This window comes from Xiphophorus hellerii, chromosome 17 (genome assembly GCF_003331165.1).
Source record: "Xiphophorus hellerii strain 12219 chromosome 17, Xiphophorus_hellerii-4.1, whole genome shotgun sequence".
In the NCBI taxonomy this organism is placed as follows: Eukaryota; Metazoa; Chordata; class Actinopteri; order Cyprinodontiformes; family Poeciliidae; genus Xiphophorus; species Xiphophorus hellerii.
In genome coordinates, this window is record NC_045688.1 from 11,975,078 (window position 1) to 12,000,096 (window position 25,019).

Below are 25,019 nucleotides of genomic sequence, written 5' to 3' on the forward strand. Positions count from 1 at the left end.
AAGGAGATCAAGCCTACCACAAATAAATACCCTTTTATCAGAAATAAAAATACTACAACACTACCCAAATACAAACACAACATTGACTAATCAAGGGATTTCAATAAATCCAAAATCCCAAGGCTCCAACAACGAAAAGCAAGCCATATGCCGACACTATGCTAATATAAAACTGTCCAAATTCAGGGGTGGAAATGTAAAAATTTTACCAGCCACTCAAGACATTTCAACAAGCCATTGTTTTTTTTTCTTTCAATTACAAACCCCACCAGTACAAGCAAATGACATAAAATACATGATTTATTCTTAACTCTATGAAAACCAATTTACTGACAATAAGTTTACCATAAATATGTACGTATACAGACTAATTTAGCATAAAGCATGGATACCTTAACAGAGGTGTAATGTAATAAGTTCACTTGTAGTAATAACTAACAGCAAATTTAACTACACAACGTTCTTGCAATCATTTCCTATGTTGAACATTTCCACATTTTGCCTACAACTCCCCCATATAGTAATAAGTTATCATTTTTAAACGTTATCAATAGCTGTTTTATTTGTTGTTCCTTACTTACTACGTTTTCTATTGAAATTCACAATTATTCTTATTACTAAAAACATCTCAAAACGTGTTCATTATTAATTCCAGGGGCCATCATCATTCCTGTGTTATCCCCATACCTGTCAAGTCTCCCGCTTTTTCTGAGAAACTACTGTATTTTATATCCCCTCTTGAACTTCCCCCCTCTCATGTTAGCTTCTTTCCCTCCCCGCCTTACGGTAGTAATACCCTCTGTGTGGTAATTAACACATCAGTTTGTTTGAGACATTTTTCTGAATGGGTTTTACGCGCTTTTTAGCTTTTGTTGTAGTTTTTCTGACCCTCCTCGTCTCGGCTCACTTTGCTCGGACTCCGGTTAGCTGAAATGGCGCCATTTATAACCTTAGAGGGGAGGGGCGGGCCAACGAGGACTGAGGGATTTGATTGGATAAGCCCAATGTCCGTCAATGAAATCAAGCAATGGGCTGTCGCGGTCGTTAAAAATTATTTTTGATATATATTTTTGTTAAATAATGACAGCCTAGGTCCGTCCCATATACAGTATGTGCATCAGTCTGTAGACCAGTCAACTACTCCTACCCTGGACATAAGTTTAAACTGAATGTAGTATTTTTTATTTTTTTTTACTGTTCAAATTGTCAAGCCGCCACGGTGGCGGGTGCGTTGCTCCAATTTTCACGCCACTTCATACTTTTACCCGCATTTGGCCAGTGGCGGGTGCTAATTTCCACCCCTGTCCAAATTACACACGAGTTATACAAAACACTACAAAACTAATCTTTATAAATTTACAGAACATTTTAAATGGACTTATAAAAGTTGCCTTTTGTCCTACCAGTGAAGCACAGAGGAAGCAAGTTGAAGAACTCGTTGCCCAGAGGCAGGAAACTCGTTCTCCCTGTTAGACCCACAGCCGCACGAGAGCGCCCCCGCTGGCAAGAAGACACATACACACAACAAACACGTCTATATACATAAGAAAAAAAGAAGAAGAAAAAAAAAAAACGAAGACAAAAGACAAGACCAATTCTGATTCAAAAATAGGGGGTGTATTAATTAATTTTTTTTTTTTTCTGTTTCTCAACAGTAAGTGGGTTTCTCACCCCACTACACCTGCAACAATGGAGGACGGAACATCAAGAAGAGTGAATGATGTCCATGGAAAACCTGGATACATGCCTCCTTGCAAATATAGGATATTCTGAAACTGGTTTCAAATCGGAGACGGGACCGTACGCCTCTAGATTCTCAATCTCCTCATATTCTGCTAAATCATCCTTCTCTTGTATTCATTGTTGATTATGCCCTCCAAATCAGGTGACCAACATTTGTTATCAGGTACGGCACATCAAAAGGCACCACTACCCTACTATAATTGTATATTCGCTGAGCTATTGTGCAACCTTGCTTTTTTTTTGTCAAGTCATGGGATGACTAGGATTTTAGCAAATGGCACAGTCGGTTACAATATCACACCTGTACTAATGATAACAGTAGTGGGTGTGGAGATCTTTCAATAAGGAGCTGGCACATAAATGATTGGCACAAGAATGGATAAGTGCTGACATCCTAGGCGAGGCTGTTTTCCCCCACTTGAGACATTATATGGCCCACATTCTGGACAAATCTAGGAAAAAAATGACCCTGGATTTTTCTAGGGATGCTGTTACACAGTGTGCTATCAGTTACGCCCTCTAGTGCCCATTATAGGTATGCCAGCTCCTTGCAAAAATGAATCATACACAATAGTTACTCAGATTGTGTGCTCTCTCAACTCGATTCAATAAGCTGTGTTTCCTCAGATAATTTTTTTTTATCAACTGGCATGAAATAATCACCTCAATTTTACTGGATTCTAATTTTGTTTTAATTCGACAGTACACATCTGGATCTATTGTATACTGGACTTTTTTTTAGAACGAATTGAACCAATGTAAATTTAATTTGGACAGAAATGGACCCATGAATTGTCATTGAAAACTAATGAAAGCTAAGGGGGAAAAACAAGTGAACTGATACAGCACTTTAACAGTTCATTTTCCGGCTGAACCTAAGCAAACATGCTGCTTACGAGTTTTTGGTAAACAGGGTGTCAGAGCGATAACCACCGCTGTTTAATTACATCTTCATTAATAATTACCTACAAATGTCACTCTGTACCACAATTTACTGCTTCATCTCTGATTATGACACAATGAAGACAGGCTGAACCCCCTCGATTATCAAAAGTAAAAAATTAGGTTTTCAATATGCCATAAATTACTAGAATCATCTTCTGAGTCATCCTTTAGTACGAGTTACTTTGATGTAGGTTTTCAGCTGTTTTTCACCTCCTATTCTATCGACAGAATACAAATCAGAGATTATCTAGAACTTTGTATATCTCTTTATTTCATATTTCATTGCTTTGTAGGGCAGCAAGACAAATCAAATATCTGTATCCTTCATTTTATGTCACAACAGGGCATTTTAAGATTGTACCTCTTGAAAATGTTGACATCCTCTAACATTTTGGAGAAGTATTAAAAATAAGTAACATTGATTTAATTTATACTGTTGAATGAAATGAAGAGAGTGTTGCTCTACAATTTGGCCTAATTTCATGGCATGCTAAAAAAAAAAGCTCATTTGAACAGCCACACCCCTTTTTCAATGTGTAGGGCACAGGGCTGGTGACTTTAACCCCTCCCATTTCACGGTCAAATAAAAGGCTGCCTCCAACTTCAGCTGGCAGCAGGCATCTTTTGCTTAACCAGCTGCTTTCGGAGCTACCTAGTTAGATTGGAGATACAAAAATCATCAAGATGATTCCTGCAGTTACACTCTACAATGGAGCCAAGATGCCCATAGTTGGTCTGGGAACCTGGAGAGTAAGGCTAAGCTTTTATACATTTCTTGCAACTGCTTAGTAAATACACTGCAAGCTCATCTGTGTTGGTCCTGCCTCTCACTGGATGCTTTTTGTAAACTTTCAGAAAGTTAAAACTATATTGTAAATTTGCATGCTAATGTACCTAATACCCAGAGTTGTCGGAGCAGAAATAAGCAGTGAAACCACTACAATCACACCGTCTCTTGTGTTATCTGCATACAATGGTAAATATTAACATTTTACTGCATGCTGAGCTCTGCCTGCTGATGGTTGTGTAAAGGTCATTTGATTTGCATATGTAACTGAAAGTACAACAGAGGACAACATGCCACATGTAGGAGCTTTAAAGTTTTTGGAGTTTAGATCATGAAGTTGTACGATAGAAACATAAAAAAAATGACATGTGGACATGATTAAAACTACTGTACTTCAAAAACGACAAGACTTACCCACACTTGCTTGACTAAAGATTTCAGTTACTTTTAGGCAATTTATGGGTTGAAATAATTTGCAAATTGAGACATTGTTTACTACTTTCACAAAAAAAGGACATCAAAATATTGCCACAAATGTTTGACGCCTGAGTGTTTGCATGTTTGTGCATTTGCGTAAACCTTCGCAGGCCGAACCAGGGAAGGTCACCGAGGCTGTGAAGGTGGCTATAAGCAGCGGCTACAGGCACATAGATGGTGCCTTCGTCTATGAGAACGAAGGAGAAGTTGGGGAAGGAGTGTGCGCCATGATTGAACAAGGAGTGACAAAAAGAGAGGATTTATTCATTGTCAGTAAGGTACGCCAAAGAATGACTGCTTCTGAAATAAGAAATAAGGACAAATAAGGCTGTATTTCAAAGACAATTCTGGAGCATGGAAAACAGAGTTATCCATGCTCCAGAATTGTCCTAAATTTCTCAAACCATGGAAATCAAAATTTCACACTAAATATGTGGCCTGTGTGGCTATAAATATCACTAAGCCTAAGTTTAGACTAAGTAACAGATACTTTTGTTAAAGCTACAGAGCTTTTCTTGTAGTATCTCCTTTTCAGCTACAAAGTGCCCCACTGTGTTTCCTGCTCAACATTAGAAGCTTTAGGCCCTTGTTCACACATTAGCAAGAATATTGTGGCTATGTTATATTTTCATCCACTTTTTTTAACTGAGAGATGATCAACCAACCATTGAGTCACTAATTCTGGGAGTTTTATAACGCATCAAGTGTATTTGAGGTTTAACGAGTAAATGTAAATCCAATACTAACAAGTACTACATACACTGATTTTACCAGACAAAGTCACATGGCAACAGCGATAGTACAGCAGTGAAGCTTACCAATGGTCCAAAGCTATTGACTAGTTCTTTATATGAACGATGGGAGCCAAATCAAAATTGTTTTTCCTTTCCAACTTCATTAAATAAGGAGAACAGGCAAAAGGGGAAAGAATGTGCTAGACATTTACAAACATTTCATCTTAGTTGCCTTCACTGTCCATTACAAATGTCTACAAGGAGTGGTCTAAGAGGGAGAGTGGTAACCACTAGTGAGTGGTTTATAGGTCCTTTTTCTCAAAAGGAGAAAATGACTGGTCTAATCCAAAGCCTGTTAGTCCTCCCAGTGATTGATAATGAAATGGATTACCCAAGGCTGGCTTCTTAAAACTACATTTAAATGAACCATTATTCTTAAAGGGTGTTTGGCAGGGACTGACTCATAAGTTTTGGCTTAATTTAAAGGGCTACAGATATCCAGAATTCACGTCGACAAAAAAATATTGTGGCTACAACATCTTGTGCTCGTTTCTCCTCCTAGATTATTGATACTTCTTTTTTTGTGTGTGTGTTTCTCAGCTGTGGTGCACCTTCCATGTTCCATCACTGGTAAGGGGAGCATGCGAGAAAACTCTCAAAGACTTGAAGCTGGACTATGTGGACCTTTACCTTTTACACTTCCCAGTAGGGATGCAGGTCAGCCCACAATTAACCTGTCTAACTTCACCTAGCATTGATAACCTTACAGAAAAGTGCATGTTTGCTACTTAACATTAATTTTAGAAGCTAAAATCCAAATTTCTTTGGAGAACTTCAGAAGCTTTATAGTCATTACCTTCACCCTGATGCATAAGAACTGTATTTTCTCCTCACAGCCAGGGGAAAAGATTTTTCCATCAGACGAGAACAACGAAATCATTTGTGATGACAGCTACTTCCTGGACACATGGGGGGTAATTTAAAAAGTCACTGAACAAACAGACTAGCTCTGCAAATTATCGAGTTTTTTTAGTTTTTATAATACTTGTGTATCATTTATTTAAAAGGCAATGGAGAAGCTGGTGGATGACGGTTTGGTCAAAGCCATAGGTGTCTCAAACTTCAACAAAGACCAGATTGAAGCCATTCTCAACAAGCCTGGCCTCAAATACAAACCAGCCAACAATCAGGTAATTCATACAACTGGGTTTTCTAAATCATATGAAATATATATTTTTTTAAAAATAGATCGGTAACATTTGAGTGATTCTTTAGATTGAGTGCCACCCATATCTAACCCAAGAGAAAATGATCAACTATTGCCACTCAAAGGGCATCACGGTTACAGCTTTCAGCCCCCTGGGATCTCCAGACAGACCCTGGTGAGCTGACCTGCCATTTGCAGAACTCGCATCAGTGTCATCACTCAAGAAAACTAAATTATCACTAATTGCAAACAATTCACGTCCTTTGAAAGGGCTTCCTCTGATGACCCCCGTCTTCTAGAGGATACTACCATCTTGGCCATTGCTAAAAAGTACAACAAATCTCCAGCACAGGTAAGACAGGAGCCAATGACTCCTTATGATTAAAACTACTCTTTCTTATGTTCTACAAAAAATGAATGTGGTAAATACATTCTTGATGGCCTTAATTTTTCTGTAAGGTCGTCATGCCTCTCCATGAGATGCCTCATAACGTTGCACTCCAAGATCACTGATAACAGCAGCATAAGTGAACTTAAGAAATTAGTAAACAACAAAATATTGTGCTCTGGTGATGTTTTGATCAGCTGTGTACAATGAAACTTCAAATGTCTTAAAAGTTTGAAAATCTAGGGCAATTGATAACATCAGTGCCTTTGGGCACTCATGTTTATCATAAGAACATAAGAAGGTAATTTGTATGGTGTTTCGGGGTGAACCACCAAATATGACATCATGCAACATTTTCTGTTTTTTTAAAATATGCTCCTCATATTCCCTTCCTAGGTTCTCATGCGTTTTCACACACAGAGGAATGTGGCAGTCATCGCCAAGTCAGCAACACCAAGTCGGATTAAGGAGAACTTCCAGGTAAAACGACCTCCATCAGCATCCATGTTAAAAGGATTTAGGAAAAGAATCTTCAGCTGTTAGTTCTACGCTTTCAAATCGATCTCGTCTCTCTTTTAGTTGTTTGACTTTGAGTTAAGCCAAGACGACATGAAAACGATCCTGGGCTTGAACAGGAACTACAGAGGATTCCCAGCAAAGTGGTGAGTAGAAATGACAGACTATGTAGGTTGTGTGTTACTTTTCCACCTTTTGTCATGTTACAATAACCTTCAAAGCATTTGATTAGAAGTTCACTGCATGCGATAGGCCAACACAAAGTAATGCAATGCTATTGATGCATGTTTTCAAAACTTATCTTACAAATAAGGATCTGAAAAGTTTTTGCTTTTAGCCCCATTAAATTTGATACGTCTTAAGGAAAGGATGGGTGTTACGTTAGCTTTACATCATGTCATGTTATTCCCTCATCAAAAAACATACCTGGAGTTTTGCTTTAATTCTTCCATGCCAGTTGATGATGTGAAATGGCCATTTGCTGATCTCCCACATAACTTAAAACACAGACATCTGTAACGTGACAATATGTGGAAAGTTCATGAAGTGTGAATAATTTTGAAAAAGAAACGACACGTAGGCGTTAAACTGTCGACTCCTGCTTCGTATCGTGAAGTTCAACAATGTTCCATTGTCTTTTCTTTTTTTTTTTCCCCCTCCAACAGGGCCGTGAAGCATAAAGACTATCCCTTCAATGCAGAATACTAGCCGATGAAGCACAGTTTCTGTTTGATTCTTCTTTGTGGAAAAAAAGGATGAACATACAGTTTAATTAAATGACTAACTAATTATCGTCTATGGAACCTGCAGAAAATGTCACCAAAAAAATTGTTCATGAATGATTAGTTAGACATTAAAAAAGGAAAAAAAGGATTTAAATAAATGCTGATTTGTAATATGACTAAGTCTAGATGAAGCAAGAGTATTGTAACAATATTAGCTCCAATCAAATGAAAAATCATTAAACTGTTTACGTTGATCTGCAGCAGTAATTAATATCTAAGCAACAGTTACTTTGCCATGATGTTCTTATAGACAACTGTATTTTATCTGTTTTGGATGCACTGATATTGTGAAACATCTACTGAATTTGTTGAATAAAAGACTTGCTGTTTGAAATGCCATTTTTAATGTCTGAGACTCCCTTTTCTGAATTCAATGTCTCGCACTTCAAAGAAAGTTTGATTCTAGAGAACCAGCTCTCCAGAATCAAACATTAACCACTCTGTTTATTTCTTTCACCTTTAACGACAGGAAACTGCATAAACGTGTGACGTAATACATCACAGAACTTTATTGTACAGCGTAACACACACAGATAACATGGGAAGTGAAAGCTGGAGATTGTTTCGTGACAGAGTTGATACACATGACTGAAAATTGCCACATATGAGTCAGCCAAAGACCAGCTTTCTGGATTGCAACATGTTCAGGTTTTCAGTGGTATATGTTTGGAAATTCACTAATAATATGTAAACCTTAAGTATCTCTGCCTTAGTCACAAATTGAAGGAGTGTACTTAACATGTAGCGTCGTAAAAAATAGTTTTATCTTAATAATGCAAAAGTTTACCAAGGACAACATGCCCCTGTATTTAAAAAGGAATGCCAAACTTAAGATTTAAAACCAAAAGATTATTCAATATTCACCAGGGATGGCAACAAGTGAGGGACGTCAGTAACTTAACGCAGCTTAAAGCAGAACTCGATTCACAACGTGACAGACAAATAGAAAGAGAAAAATAGAACTATGCTCATATTATGCTCCTGCTCTCAAAAAAGAAAAGGAAAAAAAAAAAAACTCTTCCAGAAAGTGAGCGCGTCCACAGTGTATGGAAGCAGAGTTGAGCACCTGTGGAAAACCTGCTGCCTTCCTTTCAGAATTTGGTGTTGAACGGGTAATCCTTGTGTTTCAGGCCCCTACAGAGAGAAGAAAAAACATTAACGTGCAATAGAAAACCTCTCCTTTTGTGGACTTTTGTGGATTTCATGAGGTAGACACCCTTTGGTTAGCCGTAGAGCAGCTAAACAAAATGGTAAGCTTTCGTTTATAAAATCTTATTATTATGACTAAGGTCACTGTTAACAGTATGTGCTGACTCAAAAGAAATTAGGTCATATTTTCATCACAGAAAATATAGCAAATATCGTCTGTGTCATAGTAGGTGCAGCTGTTAAACTACCTTTAAACATAAAATTTGTACTTCACATGGATTTAATTTAAGTTATGAGACTAATTAGATTGTTGACCAACAAAGAGACAATGAGTTATAAACACTAATATATTAAAATAGCTCATATTAACTCAGACATTAAATAATCTTATAACCATGCAAAAGAAAGAACCATCAAATAAAAGCACAATAGCAATTTTTATTTGATTTTTTTTTTACCAGTGCATGCTGCAGCATCTCCAGTTCCGATTGAATCCCAGTATGATCTTCATTTCCTCCTCGGTCAGTTCAAAGTCAAACACCTGGAACAGTTAAGTAGCTCTTGGGTCAGATTCAGAGCAAGAAAAGCAAAATCAACAAAAAAAAAAAAAGTGTTTTCTCTGAAAAGCTAAATATAAGCTGATCACTGAATTACCTGGAAATTCTCCTGAATGCGTTGCGGAGTGATGGACTTTGGGATCACAATCACGTTTCTTTGGACGTGGAAGCGGATCAGGACCTGGAAAAACAGGAAGTGGGCAGGATATTAAACATGGTATGTTGCCTAATCAAAGTTGGAGACAAATAGCAACAGCGTCAAACATACATTTTTGTTATCGTTTCTGTAAATATTGCTGATGCATGCAAAGAAAAATAAAAGGGGAACATGAATTAAGGTCTGTGGCATAAAAATCTTTCTGTACCTGAGCAGAAGTCTTTTTGTGCTTGTCAGCGATGGCTTTGATGTTGGGATCATCCAAAAGTGAGGGGTCTTCTGGCTTAGCCCTGAAATTTAAATCACTCACAGGGGTCAAACACTGCTCATTGACTACAGGGAGAACACACCAATAACCAGCAACATGAAACAATTCAGTGCACGACAATTACTGATGTTGTTCACAAATTACAAAATACATCACACGTAGGCAAGGAGGAACAACAGTCACATGTTGAAACTAACCAAAGGGACGTGGCAGACTGAACAGCAGGGAGGAATACAAAAATAGCAATGCAGACTGTTTTCTGGGGAGCTTTAGCCACCCCAGCAGATACAAACTCTGACATTTCTTGGGTCTGTTTGTGGCTCCTGACAGCAGCTCTGTGCTTCTCACACTGCAAAAGCACAGAGTGCACATACCATTCGATGTTAGCTAGCCTGAATAAGTAGCCTTTGAGGCCTGAGAGGGAACTAAAAAAAGACTACATAGAATATGTAAAAGTCTAAATAGTCCTGACACAACTAAATTTATGTTGGCCTAAACTTTGTGCAGCACAAATTAGGCCGACTTACATTTAAAAAAAAAAATGAATTTAAGACATTTTAAAGTCTTAATTTTAGATATATCAATTTAAAAGTAGTACTTTTTAAGGGTTCATGGATACCGTGATATAATTTAATAGCAAGACATCCTATATTTAATAGGAAACATTTCTTTATAATACAGCAAAATGTTTTTTGTTGCAACAAAATTAAAAATAGATTTTATTTGAAAAAAAAGTAGGTTCAAGTGTTTCACATGAGTGATATCTTTTGACATTCAGGCATCACTCAGATGTCTGCGACTTCTGTCAAACTGTTGTGACGGCGATCGATCGACAGTAGGTTCAGAGCACTGTATTTACATGCTGAAGAACTATTCATCTAAGACATGAATAGCGCTGTAATTATTGTCTTGATCTGATTTAGCCCACAGCTACAAAAAGTCTTCTTTAAGCTAGTGTGAGTCCGGTCAGTTTTGATGAGACTTTTTGATAACTCGGCACATTTCTTTTTACCATTGGGAGTGCAGTTAGTTGAGCACAAGCTAAGCTTACATATGTGTGTTTCTTCCGCCTTACAGACATTTACATAGCATTTTGATTTGAACAACATACCAGGGTCTGTCAGGGGACCCAAGAGGGCTGTAAGCAGTCACTGTGATGCCTTGAGAGTGGCAGTATTCGATCAGCTTATCCTGGGTCAGGTATGGGTGGCACTCGACCTAGGAAAAAAACGCTATTAGGCAACGGCACAAGTCAGCAAGAGCTATGGCACATTCCACACAAATATTGGGATTTCATAGGCAGACAGAAAGTAGAGCAAAATTGTCAAGAGGAATGAAAAAAAAAAAAACTTTCTTCTTTAAAAGAAAATCTGAAATGTGTGGAATGCATTTTATTCATATTGGAAGAGACAGATAATACCATTACTTATTCCCTTTCAGAGAGACACAAACTAGACATGTTATTTACCAGCAATACTATCGGTTTCAATGGGTGACGTATACTGAAAGGCCCTTTTCTTAGCTGAAGCATTTTATAGCAGGCTACATGTGATGGTATCAAGTGAAACATGTTCTTGTCAAACAGGAGTCATTAAAGACTTTGTAAAACAGGAACCTCTCACATAGAAACCAGTTACATAAAATAAGCTACGCAGTGGTAAACAATCCCCATGAAGAAAAAGAAAATGGCCGTCTCTACAAGTTTTGCCAGTTTTCTGACTCCGCCAAATCGAATGCATAGAATCGGTGAACATCAGCTTTCAAGTCTTGATCTAAATCGTTCTACTGTAGCTTGTGCAGGAAGATAAACCTCTGCTCTAGTTTTTGCAGCCTTCAACATGGTTTTACATGAATGCTCTGTATATTGCACCATCCACCTTCCCATCAACTTTATCCAGTTACCTTGTGTTTGCTAGGAAAAAAAAGCATTTTCAAAAAAAGCATGCCAGCACCGTCATGGTTAATGGGTGAGACGTTGAGGAGTGTTGGTTCTTTTGCATGTAGAACAATTTGACATTTTTGTTTCACTTAAAAATGTACACGCATCCTAATAAAATACATTGGGGTTTGTAGTTGATGTGTGACAAAATGTGTAAAAAGTCCAAAAGTACAAGTCATGGGTATGGTTACTCGCATCTCAAACAATGAGTCTATTTTAAAAGGATAGATTCGCTGATATAAAAGACAGAAAACTTCTTTGTCTGGTGTGTAAGAGGACAAAAGGCAGATGTAAAAAGAAAAAAGAATGGCCCTTTAATTTCATTAGAAAGCAGCAGCAGAGCAGTGATTGAGAGCAATGGCGTGCTAGAAGCACAAAAATATAAGGTCACCTCAGATAATCGGTGTGGCCTGTGGGAAAGCTGCTGTGGCTCATTGCGAATGGCCAGAGCAGATTGGAAGAGACAGATAATACCATTACTTATGGCCTTTCAGAGAGACACAAACTAGACATGTTATTTACCAGCAATACCCTTCGGTTTCAAAGGGTGACGTAAACAGCAACCATTACATCTGTCGCCAGCGCTTGCTTGGGTCATTAAGGTGGCGACTAAAGTAAACTCAAGCTTACCTGGTTGTTGGCAGGCTTATATTTCAGGCCGGGCTTTTTGAGGATGGCTTCGATCTGGTCCTTGTTAAAGTTGGAGATGCCAATAGCTTTGACCAAGCCAGCGTCGACCAGCTGTTCCATACCCTGAGAATGAAAAACAAAGGCAAAACGATGCATCTAATGAGACAAACAGCCTGCTGGCATTATAGTTCAAGCCTTTAAGTAAACATGCACTGCAACTTTTCTGCCTGCATAGTTGTTGTTTTTTTTTAATCAAATCTTTTTTATATTTTTACCAAGAACTTCTGCATTGCTTCATTATTTGGATGTGATATTTGAATTTTTAGCAAACTATAGTTGAGAGAAGTTATGTTTTATCAGCTTACCTCCCATGTCTCCAGGAAGTGAGTATTATCGCCAATCAGCTCCCCATTACCATCCAAAGGAAAAAGATCCCCACCAGACTGGACAAAAGAGAAAAAAACAAAACATTTATTCAACTATTTTTAGCACAACGTTAACAAGAAACTAGATTTAAAAGTAAAATTGTTTTTTGTGACACCATTAAAGTGTGGAAGGAGTCATTTCACCTTGCACCCCATGGGCCAGTGGACAAGATAAAGGTCGAGGTAGTCCAGTTTAAGATCAGCGAGCGTCTTCTTGCACGCTTGCTGCACCAGGGACTTCTCGTGGAAAGTGCACCACAGCTATGAAGTAAACATATTTCGGAAACAAGCATTTTGAAGATCAGCAACATCTACAGAATGTCCAAGTATTTTTGTAGCAGGCAACACACTGCATGCAACGAGATCTTACCTTGCTGACTATGAAAAGATCTTCTCTCTTGACCACGCCCTCTTTGATCATGGCGTTGACCCCTTCGCCCACCTCCGTCTCGTTCTGGTAGACCATCGCCCCATCGATGTGCCTGTAACCAGCTGCAATGGCTGCTTTCACTGCCTCTGCCACTTTGCCAGGGGGAGACTAGAAGAAAAAATACAAACATAAACCTAGCTTAAATTGTCTCAACAGATGAATAGAAATGGTAGATCTGTGGTTGGAGAGACTGGCAAAGGAGTTTATGGATTTCAAAAGTAAATTAAGCAGGAGCATGACATAATAAAACAGTACAATTAAAAGGAACCATTGCCTTTTCTATAACCCTTTGAAGAGGGCTAAGAGGGCCCTTTGGCTGAATTAGCCAACAGTTTTGGCTTTTAAAGGTCAGAAAGGATAAAATGGTAACACGGTGGTATGCAGAAGAATGTCTGAAGATCCACACATTTCCCATTCCTACTCGAATTTTACACACTTATCCAGGCTGGGAAAAATACATGCTTTCTGTTCTGAGCTGTATGTATTTCAGGCAGTGAAATTTGCTAAAAACACCTGCCATTTATTTCTGCTAGAAATTTAAACAGACAGGTTAGGTCTGTTCGCACAGGAAGTTTTCCAGACTAAGGTTACTTAATACAATAACAGGAGTTGATCTGCGCCACCACTAGGCAGTGTGAAAAATAATAAGCTAAAGCGGGACCAGCTTATCTAAGAAAATATTTTTATTTATTTACTTTTTTTTTTACAACTAGGAGGCTGAAAGGTTTCTATGCAGACGTAACTACTAGAAAGAAGGTGTGTGTGTGTGGTGTGTGTGGGGGTGTGTGTGTGGGTGTGGGGAGCGGGGGGGTACTTCTTGTCATTTAGCCTTAAATAAAATAACTGAGATTTTGCTGATTCTCACTGAATGTAGTTTTAATGCAGTAGCCTTACTTCGGACTGTGCACACCGCGCTCATGTTTCTAAAAGTTGCCTGCTTGGACCGCGCATTAGCCACGGTCAGTGCAGGATAATCGAGATGCGCTCCGTCAAAAACCTCACATCGTGCAAGAAAAACACACTTTTAAACACTTGAGAATGAAAAACAGGCTCAAGCCAGGAAGTGAAACCAAACTTTCTTTTAGCTCAGTGGAGCGTTTCGCCCTTCTTCCCATGAAAATGCTCGGCTAGCTTACCTGGACTGTTAGCTAAAGCAAATATGCAACACTTTACTTAAACAGACAAACTCACCTTCCATGTGCCCAGTCCTACAATGGGCATTTGGGCCCCGGTGTTGAGTTTCACTGCGGTTGCCATTGCTGGGGGACGAGCAGACCCTGAATGTGAGGCGCAAGTCGGAGCAGAGCGCACAGCCTCGTAGATCGATTAGTTATGCCTTTTAGCAGACTTGATTGGAGCTGAGCCCGAGTCCACCATGCGCTTCTGTCACTCCGTTTATTATTAGGGAGTGGGGATACACAGTACATCACTTTCTATTAATAATCGGAACACACAATATAAGAGGTGTTTTCTTTCATAAGCCTTTCACCACCATGCAGCGCCTAGTAAAAGTATTCACACCCTCTGAACTCTTTTTCACATTTTGTAAAAAAAAAAAAAATGGTGATTTGGAGAGTATATTGGGATTTTATGTGACATATCTTAAACAAAAAAAAAAAAAAAAAAAAGAAAAAACCGCTGATATAAGGGGGAATAGAAATAAATCAAATAGCTCTAAATAATATCTAGTGCAACAGTTTACTTTCAGATAACATCCAATTTGTCCATGCAAAAGAAAACTAGTCTCAACATATTTGTTCTCTGAAGGCCTCTGAGGTTTGTTTGAGGACATTAGTGAACAACCAACAACCACACACAAGTCAGAGATAAGGCTGAGAGGTTTGGAGCAGGATTAGTTGATAAAATGTATATATTATACAATCTGATGGTGTTCAATCCATTATCTATAAGTGAAGTATACTTCTCCAAAGCGAATGAGACATATTGGCCTGCTTCACTTAACAGGCCGGTAAACAAGACAATTAATCAAGAAAACAAACAAGTTTACATTTGCCAACTTTGGAAGAGCTGCAGAGAATAACAGCTCAGGTGGGGAAATTTGTTTACAATTTAGCTGAATAAACTACTATTGTAATATGCACAAACATGAATTTTGATATGGTTGCACCCATTCAGTGAAGTTAGCTAAACATTTTTGCATGAAGCTGAACATAGATAGTTCACATTTTCCCCTCTAGATAAAACAAAGAAGTAATTGTGAACTGAATACGCAGGCCAACAAAAACAACATTTTAATCGTTCAGATCTACAATGATCAATGAATGTTTGAGATATAATACCTCTTCTGACAGGGAGTCCAACGAGTGGGTCAAACATTCCATTTAGTCAAACCAAAATCTCAAACTGGAAATAAATCAGTAATAGGCTTATAGAAAACCAACCATTGTTGCCCATCGCTCTGGGAACAGACAAACGTATCAGCAAGTGAAGCTACTTTTCCTTGGTAGCAGGTCGTGGTTTGGTTACGACCTACACAAACATTGCTTAACCATAAAGCTCTGACTAAATGGAAATTAACAGTTCCAGCAAAAAGTATCAGAGAAAACTCAAAATCATGTGCGTAAATATGCAATGCATTTCTAATCGATTAGAAAGACTAAAAATGCCTCAACAATGTCAGGAGATATAATAAAAAGTAGTTCCAAGAAATTAATCTTGCACATCAAATTAACTGTAAATTAAACTATTATCCAAACTGTGCACACTGCCTCAAATGTCTTGCTTTTTATGCATCATTTAATTTACTTAAAATTCCTGAGAATCACCCCGGGGGCCCAAATAAAGCTTTCTGCAACTTGGTTAGTTTTGCTGCTGAACCACTAGAGGGCACAGTCACACCTTCAAAATCCCATTAGTGAGAATCACCTAAAGTAATTTGATCATATCAGTTTATACATTGGCCAACATGGTGCATAAATTTGGTAAGTAAAAAAGATGGATCATTCCATTTAAGGTTCCTCCAGAACCAAAAAAAAAAAAAAGAAAAAGAACTCAAGAACTGCTTTAATTTTGATTTGAAATGGAGTCAGTGGATTCCTCTTTGAACAAACTCTGGGTACGATCAATTACTTGCACGAAGATAAAAGGAGTATGCTTATTTGAATTATACTTAAAGTGTGACTTTATCCCAGGTTGATGTTTGAAGAGGAGCACCCTTGTGCACACACACAGAGATTTAAACCTCAAGAGACTGCTGATGGAGTGCGCACACATTGCTTATTTTGGCAAAAATCTGATAAAACCTCAGAGACCTTTAACTGAGCCATTCAACATTCTGAGGCAAAGATAAGAGAAGGAGAAGACAGCCGTATGAAAAGAGAGAGAGAGAGAAAAACACACACACACACACACAAAGGGAAAAGTTATGTGAGCTAACAGCCGCCGTGTACCTCACAATGGCTCTCGCTAAAGTTTGAGTCTCTTCTGATCTTCTCCCAGCTGGACACCTGCTTTTCAGGCTCTGTCTCTTTCTCCCGCCTCTGATCTGACTTCAGACACTGGAAGGCCTTTCGACATCCTCCAAACTGTCAAAGTACCCAAGAAATCAAACACCGTCGCGTACTGCCGGGATCAAAGACCCGCAGGTAAACCAGACGAAGACACAGACGCATACAACTTCTACCTGAAAGGGAAGGGGGCTCTTATTTTAACAAATACTGCTTCACTGTACCAAGGGGATTAATAAGAATAAAAGAAAAAAAGGGAAGCAACCAAGACATTTGGAGACATGACAGAAGCTCAGGTGGACTAGTTAAGGGGACCTTCGTTTCGATGACAAAGAGCTGTTGTGTCTGTTCTTCGTCAGATAGAGTCCAGGCTTTCGCTAGGTCTCCGTCAGATCTCACACTCCGCCAGTAAAACAAAACCTGTCCTAAAGAAATCAAATCCCGTGTCAAACCGTGATCAAACAATCCCCAATGTTTGCCTCACTGTGCTCGGCTTCTCTCTCCTTTTAGGAGTTTACGGTCAAGTCTAATGCCGAGTGTCAGCTGGAGCCGCTCACTTATACACACACGACTGTAAGATGAACATGAAGACTAACTTGATCGGAGAGAGAAATCCATATGTCATAAGTAAATCACAGGAAAGGCTGTACCCTTCATTGCCTGCAGGATGTGATATAATAAAATAGAGTAACAGTTTATAAATCAGACAAGACTGACATTTTTGAACTTTGTCATTTATGGATGTGGAACTAAATCAAGCGGTGATCCTGTTTTACTTTTGAATGCTGTTTGTTTGTTCAGGCTTGTGCTTTAGCTTCTGCTTTAGGTAGAGAAGAACTTCAGAATAAAAATGATTTTAAACTTACATTGCCACTAAATCACTTAGGGCAATGTTAATGGAATCATTATGCATGAATCAACAGGCATGTTGCCAAAGTTAGCCTTATGGAACCTTTCATTAATTTCATAGGCTCCCACTGGGTTACATTTCTCTACCAGAGAAACTACTTTATTCTACTGATAATTGGGATCAATGTTATTTCTTTTTTAACTTAATAGATCCATCTCATTAGAAATACATCCGAATAGATGTTTGGAGTTATGTGCATGAATTTCTCTGGATGCACATGTAGGCCTGGTCTTGCACGTTAACCCAAGAGCCTCCTCCCTTCAGATGCAGTGAAATTGTTTTTTTTTTTGGGGGGGGGGGTGGGGAGAGGCTTGATTAACCACTTAGTTCGGTCTCTTAGACACAAGATTGCAGGGAAAAAGCATGTAATGAAGTGCTTTTGAATTTGCATTCTCGAGAGCCTTCGCAGATGCCTTGATTTGGCTCTCCCCTCGCTGTTTGTTCTCCGTCAAGAGACGTCTGCTATTTTAACGGTAACGCGCACCAAGTGTCCATCCAGCCTCCTCCATATTGCTCCCTCATCAACGCAACCGTCGTGAATAAACACAATCAACATGCATCTGAAGGAGGATTTGGAGGCCCTTTTTCCCTCGCTGATGGCTTGTTCACCATTGTCATTATGCAGACAAGCTTGACCGCGAAGCGTACGTCCGAGCCCTTTTCCCCTTCGCATTGAAATTTTCAGCGTTCCATAAAGACGACCAAAAACACTCGTGTGTTTTGTTCTTCTTACACATGGAGCGTCGCTGCTCGGTTATGGACAAACTGTCTCAAGGATTTGGAGATAGCAATAGCCTGTCTGCTCTTCAAAGTCAAGTCTTTGTTTTCAGTATTTTAGGGCCTCTGTGAATTTTGTCACATTTTGCAACGTCACAAACGCAAACTTTAATTGGTATTAATGGGATTTTATGCAACTGATAAAATCCCATCGAGAAGTAAAAGTTATGTTACGTTATATAAAACAAAATGTAAAAACTCTGATGGAAGCGTCTGTTGACAGCAGAAGTATCAACAATGAAATTCATGAATCTGGATTCTATGGGGGTCGCAGGGTTAGCAAAAAGTCTCATTTGCAGATTAGCGCAAGCCAAGTAGGCAACATAGCAACAATGTAGTCAGGTATGACCGAACTTGAGCTTTTTGGCCTACAGGCAAAATGCTGTGTGGTTGAACTCGCCACCCTCATTATAACTCATGGTGGTGGTAGCATCATGTTCTGGGAATCATTTTTCTTCAAAGTTGGAGGTAAATCCTTAGCTGTAAAAGACAAGAAAATAACCCTAAATAGACAGCCAGAGGCAAAATGGAATTATTTATAAATATTAAGACATGCCCATGTTTTAGAATGACCAAGTCAAAGCCCCAAAATTGAATCAAAATGAGAATCTGTGGAGAGACTTAAAAATTGCTCTTCATAGACCAGATCCATCCAACCTATTGAGTTTCAGTTATTTTTCAAAGGAAAATTAGGAACATTTTCCATAGAAATGGGTGGAGATTGCACCAAACGTTGGTATTATATCGACAGTCATGTAAACTTTTTTGATACCTGATAATATGTGAAAAATCATAAGGAATATAAATAACAAAAAAAGCAAAGTGCAGTTGTAAGCTATGTTATCAGTTGCTGTGTCTGTTGTGATTTAGTAGGTAAGTACCTTAACTATGTTGAGAATTTCCAGAAATGAAAACAAAGTAAAACTAACAATGTAAAGTCAGAACAAACAGAAAGATTGGAAAGACATTATTTTTCTCTCACAGTAACTTGTTCAATTATGACTAAAATGGTCAACAGTGGTTATTGCGCCACACGATGAATGATTTGCCAGAATCTGTGCTAATTTCTGCTTCGGGAATGAGGGGTACTGACATAAAAGCTTCCCTTTGCACCCCGTTCGTTGGCACTGAAGAAAAAGAGGAAACATAGTTCTGGTGTAAATCTTTCACTTGCTCATGCTTCCAAGAATGATTCAGACAACAATAGGAGGCACTTAAATTTGGGTCATTTGAAGCTGGACTTGGAAACAGAAGAGAAGATAACGCATCGAAGGGCAGCTGCTTTCCACAGACTACAAACTCCAGGTACAGTGAGAAAATGAAAATTTTCTGTTTAAATTTAAAAGCACAGTTTTGCACGATTGAAGAAAACTTTGAAACATAACATTCTCTAATTTAGCTTTTTTTTTTAAATTTAAACAACATAACATTTTGTTATTTTGATAGTTGAGGTATTTTTAAGCCAAAACCTAAAACACCTGACAGTAATAGTTGTAGCTTCTAAGAGCTTTTTGTGCAGGATATATTGCATTTCTGCTATTCGTAGAGTAACACAAGTATAACAAGCTGATATCAATTTATTAGTGCGGCTGTGGTGGTGACTTTACAGCTGTTGTCCAATGATGTTGTAGTGATGGACCCGACAGCCTGCAGGATGCAGGCAGATTAACAATGGGATCAAACTTAAATAGCAGCCTGATAGCCAGCCTGCATTTGGTTACTTAACACACTTTAGCTTGCCAGCTAAAATTTTACAATGCATCACCATATTTTATGAAAGGTGGCTCTCTTCAGGCTTCCATACGTATTTATCATGATCGGAAATATTTCAAAATTGTCCGGGCTGTTTTGTCGGACAAACTGCAGCAATAATGATGAGTTGGAAAGTTTGTTTAGCAGTTCTGAAAGTGTAACGTTTTAAAACTTCTCGGTATATCTTGACAACCGACCCCTGCCCATCCCATGCAATTTTTGCGTGCAGCTCCAAAGTACCCCAGAAAACACATCCTAAACATTAAGATCATTTTGAAAGGAGACCATCACTCTTTTTGCTGGCATAACCATAAATGGATTTTAAATGCATAATTTTCAAAATATGCATAAATGAAGTGAGAAAACATTCTTAGTTAATGTCGAGTTGTACACACGGTGAAATGGAATTAAGAGCCAATTAATATATCTAATGTTTTTATGTAATCTTATTGAAGAGTAAATCTTTTTGTATTATCATTGTTTACATCCATAGAATATCTGCGTTCATGAAAGTCTAATAAATTATAATAATTATGACCTACATGTGACAGATTTTATTTTATTTTTTTTGCACATAAAATGTGATGCAACTGCCTTTCTCAAACATGTTGCTCATGACATCTGAGGGCTTCCTGGGTGTCCTCATTTAACTTTCTGATTGTGCCTTATGTTTGTCTGAGTGCAACTTGATCAGAATGACACAGCAGGAGAACTTCCCTCATGAGGGAACTTCCTTATTTCTTTAGTCATCTGATTTTATTTACAATATATTAAGAAAAATTTTGAACTTCTCTAAAATTGCATCACGGGGGAGTTTTTTTTTTTATTTATTTATCTTATTTTGGAGCAGTGCGTGTGCAGAATCTGAGCAATGTGAGGGGAAATCCGTGTGGACAACTGATCTGGCAGTCAATGGGGGACACAAGAGGACTCATGAGACGATGACTCATAACAGAATTTTGATAACTAATCAAATGTTAATTAATCCTGGAAAGCACAAATATGTCCTAAACAATATTGTACTCAGTCGCTAGATGTTTTGTATAAAGTATGCATTTTTGCACCAGCAACTTCCTTTGAAATGTGAGGACTTCTCTTTGTTGTTGTGTGGTGCGCAGCTTCCGAGAAGTGTGCAGCACGGTGTGGGTGCTCAGCGTGGGGCGCAAAGTTCTGCAAAGCGCAGGCGGATTGCAAAACCCAGTACTGCTTTGACATTAAGGGTAGTGCACTGGACACTTAAAGAGTTGTGCAATTTTCAGACGCTCCTTCTGTGTGAATCATCACATGTATGTCACTTTAGATAGTATATCCAAAATGCCTCAAAATCTTTTTTTTTTTTGTTCTATTCATAGTTTGTGTGGGCATCTGTTTCATGAGAAAGGTGGAGATGTGATTTTTTTCTCCCTGCCTTCCTCCCATATGTTGAAGAGGAGTGAATAGCACCCTCTTGTGGATGGACTGGAGATGTCAATGGCATTTCGATTTACATTTGGCCCACACACATTAGGGTTTTTGTAATGTTTGTAAGAATTTAGATGTCCCACAATGGAAGCAGGTATTGTGTTGGAGAAAGAATGAGCATGTATTGCAGTTTATAAAGAAAATCTCTTCTTCCCTTTGTTTGGTGCACATTTACTTATACTAAAAAAAGGATTTTGTAATGTTAAATAATGTTTATATTTATTAAACTCAGAAGTGAACCCAGGATTTCCACATTAAGGACTACAGCCTCTGTATACATCGCACTGAACAATTATGACTGGTGAAATATTGTAAATTGACATAAACAAATGTGAGCATGTTTTATTCAATTTGATCTCATTGATTCATTTGTTCACAACACGCAATCTTAAGTCAGTCGATGTCTAATCTGCAACTTAACTTTTCATTCATAAGTTGGGGGGAAAAAAAACAAGAAGTAATGCAGATAAAAGGTTTTTGCCATGAAAAATGATGAAGTGGTGAGCAAATCAAATAACGTATGTACAGAAAACTGTTACTGCAATAGAAAAAGATGAAGTGATAATTCAAAACGGACTGTTTTTAACAAAACCCCCTATTTCACAATTATTACTACCCCTGTTTTTTTAATTCAATTCAACAATACTTTATTGATTCCAAGCGGGATTTAAATGTTTTCTTAACTTTTAGTACTTTTTCTAAGTTGTAAACATCTTTACAGCTCCTGTGGCATATGACATACTGTTCTCCTATAATATTTCACAAAGTAGGGGCAGAAAGAAACAAAAGCTCTTTGACCATTCCTCATTGGACAATCTCCCTACATCATCCAGAGACCTAGAGTCTTCTATCTCCTCCTCTCTTCAGTTCAAAATTAAATTTAAATACAGAATACAGGTATTGGGAGAATTGAGAGATGTTTTTTTTGTTGTTGTTATTTTTTGACAAATATTCTAGACTTACTTAATTATAACAAAAGTGATTTTAAAAAAAGCGCAACAAGGATGAAGCGCAACTAAGCCACACAAGTTCAAAACCGCTGCTCTTTAGACGACCTAAACTGTGTGATTAGTGATCGAGACGGAATCGGCAGCATGTCTGAGCCCCTCGTCATTATCTCGGCCCAGTGATTCAAGTCTTGAGCACCGAGAACAAAACTCTCGCGGGAGGCTCCGGTTCCGGACGCGGCAGGTCGCTGGGAGGAACAATAAGAGCGCATTAGAGGTTTTTAAAAAGGCAAATAAATACATGACAGACCAGCGACAAAAGAGCGCTGCAGATGAGAGAGAGCGAGAGTGAGGGCGACGGCGAGAGCAGCCTTGATGAAAATAAAACAGCGCAGCGCAAAGGGGAGGCAGGGGCCGAGCGGATTGGAGGTGATGATGAGTGAAGGGCTGTACAAAGTGGAACATCTTCAGGAAAGGTTTTAATGAGACAAGCATCAGCATGTGTGTGTGTGTGTGTGTGTGTGTGTGTCTAGAAATTCTCTGCAAAAACACTCAGAGCATTTTTTTTCTGCAAAAAAGTGTGAAGAGGCAGAGAGACGAGATGCTGCAAGTATTAATCAGAAGATGATTACTCATAAATACAATACAAGGTTGTGTCATATTCCACATAATGGTGGTGGCTTCTCAAACTGGGTCACTGTGTTTGACCACATAACTTTTTTTAGCAGTTTTTTAAATGCCGGCCTTGAATTTTATTTAGTTCTATCAGGATCAAACATGACAAACAAACGGGATATCTAGTTTTTAAAACATTTTTACAAATGAGAAAGTTATGGTTTGTGTTCATTCATTTACACTAATACCTGATCCCACTCTGAAACATGGTGGCAGGGGGCATCATGCTGTGGGTGGATGGTCAGAGTTGTTGAGCTAATAGATGAAGAAACATTCAAGTGAATCTTGGTAGAAAACTTATTAGAGGCTCCTGAAGTCTTAATACGAAGTGAAGGTTCATTCTGTGGAAAGATGACGACCCATCTTCATGTTTCAATCTGTTGGTGCAGCATTTGTTCAGAGTCCATTTATTTTCCTTTGTTACTCTTATGGTGAATGTCTAAAATCAGCAGGAAAATCTAGCAGAGAGCTGCAGATGCTCCTGCGCGGCTTGCATAAAACACTCCCAGGTTTTCTTCTAAAATTATGGGCAAAGAGGTTTTCCAGGCTTGTCTTTCTTTCCCATAAAGTCAGCAGTGCTTGTAATAAAAATAAATACATACAGTATATATCTTAACTACATGGTCAGCAGTGGCTGTGTGATGTGAATGTGAACGGTCATGACGCAGATATTGTGTTTCTTTATCTCTGCGGCTTCAGCTTTGGCCTTTAACATTCCTATTGTTTTTAGATTATTAGGCACTGTGATGCATCGTCTTAAATATATTTATTTACATAAAAAAATTACATTGTCTTGGTATAGTCATATCTTAAGTCAATAGTAAACTCTGAGCGTGAAGAGAAAGTTTACCTCACATTCAAAAAACAAAATACGCTATGCCATACACCCCAGAGTGTCCAGAAAATGTTCTGTATTGTGTTGCCACCAGTGCAGAGCTTGCTCAACACTGGCAACAGATTGGTGAGGTTGCATTTTGATATGAATAGTCTTAAAATAAGCTATCTTTCTTTTCAGCAGCGTCTTGTTGCAGTTTTCCCCGCAGTGAATCACCGTGCATGTTAGAAAGATAAAGCTTGCACTGCAACCAATCTTTTCCGATATTACAGCAGAAAAAAATAAATAAATAAATAAAAAAACTTCAGCAAACATGGAGTCAAAGACTTCCAATTCACAGCATCTGTAATCAATTTTGAACATTTAAAGCATGAATTAAAAATATGGTTTAGGTAGATTTTGAAAATAGAAAACACAAAGAAAACAACAACAAAAGCTTTTATTTCAGGTCTCCAGTGTATTATTTATATCCTCAATCATTGGCTCTCCATAGCCTGGAGAAACAGATACAGATTTCTACAAACTATTCATGTTATTTACCTCGTTTATTGATATGTTTAATTACCTTCTTACACACCATCGGTAAGAAGTGCAAGGCAATCACGTTATTGCCTTGCACTTGCAACCTTCCAGTTGCAACGGCTGGAAGGTTGAATCAAATTGAATCGGATCTAATCTAATTGTACATTACGTGAATTAAAGTAATGTTCTTGTTTTCATTGTGAAATTGAACGATCGCAGTATTTAGATTGAGACTTTTTACACCTCCTCACCAGCTTACCAAGAGTGTCAAAAACCGTGTTGGCAGCTTATTTTTTAAAATACATAAATTAAAAATAATGACACATAAACCAACAGGTCACCTGCCGGGCCTGCAGCCGAATGTAAAAGAAAAGACAGTGCAACACTCTTGTTTGTATGTCGTCCCCCCCACCCCCAAGGCTTTGTGTATTTTGCAGGCTGCATCTACACAACAGCAGGGAGCTTTTAGCCTTTTTTGTTGACTCCCAGCTGGAAATAAAGCAAGTGAGGCAGACTCGAGCAAGGTTAACTGCTGT

At 38.4% G+C, this 25,019-nt stretch overlaps 3 protein-coding genes and 1 long non-coding RNA gene across 7 annotated transcripts in view; 2 read left to right on the plus strand and 2 right to left on the minus strand.

The window, feature by feature from the left end:
• Positions 1 to 209: 209 nt before the first annotated feature.
• LOC116736943 (uncharacterized) lies at positions 210 to 7,503 on the minus strand. The gene is made up of 2 exons (XR_004342706.1): positions 7,224 to 7,503; positions 210 to 1,500 (listed from the first exon to the last, which is right to left on the minus strand). It is a non-coding gene; the product is annotated as an uncharacterized LOC116736943 (long non-coding RNA).
• On the plus strand, positions 3,316 to 7,921 carry LOC116736942 (aldo-keto reductase family 1 member B1-like). Its single transcript, XM_032589840.1, has 10 exons — positions 3,316 to 3,438; positions 4,063 to 4,230; positions 5,287 to 5,403; positions 5,583 to 5,660; positions 5,754 to 5,876; positions 5,962 to 6,068; positions 6,164 to 6,245; positions 6,678 to 6,761; positions 6,861 to 6,943; positions 7,463 to 7,921. The coding sequence occupies exons 1-10, from the start codon at positions 3,373 to 3,375 to the stop codon at positions 7,503 to 7,505; spliced, it is 951 nt and encodes a 316-aa protein (XP_032445731.1). The 5' UTR covers positions 3,316 to 3,372; the 3' UTR covers positions 7,506 to 7,921.
• Positions 7,922 to 8,060: 139 nt separating this feature from the next.
• Positions 8,061 to 14,531, minus strand: LOC116736941 (aldo-keto reductase family 1 member B1-like). The gene is made up of 10 exons (XM_032589838.1): positions 14,329 to 14,531; positions 13,078 to 13,245; positions 12,852 to 12,968; positions 12,648 to 12,725; positions 12,283 to 12,405; positions 10,825 to 10,931; positions 9,654 to 9,735; positions 9,386 to 9,469; positions 9,190 to 9,272; positions 8,061 to 8,716 (listed from the first exon to the last, which is right to left on the minus strand). The coding sequence occupies exons 1-10, from the start codon at positions 14,392 to 14,394 to the stop codon at positions 8,674 to 8,676; spliced, it is 951 nt and encodes a 316-aa protein (XP_032445729.1). The 5' UTR covers positions 14,395 to 14,531; the 3' UTR covers positions 8,061 to 8,673.
• A 4,846-nt stretch (positions 14,532 to 19,377) lies between these two features.
• Positions 19,378 to 25,019, plus strand: part of tfec (transcription factor EC) — a 47,764-nt gene continuing 42,122 nt past the window's right edge. Inside the window, exon 1 of one of the 4 annotated variants that reach the window (XM_032590128.1) lies at positions 19,378 to 19,596. The gene's annotated coding sequence lies outside the window, so the exon portion shown is untranslated. The remainder of the gene's footprint in view (positions 19,597 to 25,019) is intronic. The other 3 variants (XM_032590125.1, XM_032590131.1, XM_032590126.1) reach the window with 3 other exon arrangements.

Bases quoted from the DNA above. Each gene is read 5' to 3' on its own strand.
- LOC116736942 (XM_032589840.1), top strand. From the start codon at position 3,373: ATGATTCCTGCAGTTACACTCTACAATGGAGCCAAGATGCCCATAGTT. The intron at 5,661-5,753 runs GTAATTTAAAAA...TTTATTTAAAAG, and splicing joins ACTTCCTGGACACATGGGGG to GCAATGGAGAAGCTGGTGGA. The intron at 6,069-6,163 runs GTGAGCTGACCT...GTCCTTTGAAAG, and splicing joins GGATCTCCAGACAGACCCTG to GGCTTCCTCTGATGACCCCC.
- LOC116736941 (XM_032589838.1), bottom strand. From the start codon at position 14,394: ATGGCAACCGCAGTGAAACTCAACACCGGGGCCCAAATGCCCATTGTA. The intron at 10,932-12,282 runs GTAAGCTTGAGT...TTTTTTTCCTAG, and splicing joins ATAAGCCTGCCAACAACCAG to GTCGAGTGCCACCCATACCT. The intron at 9,273-9,385 runs GTAATTCAGTGA...TAACTGTTCCAG, and splicing joins GCATTCAGGAGAATTTCCAG to GTGTTTGACTTTGAACTGAC.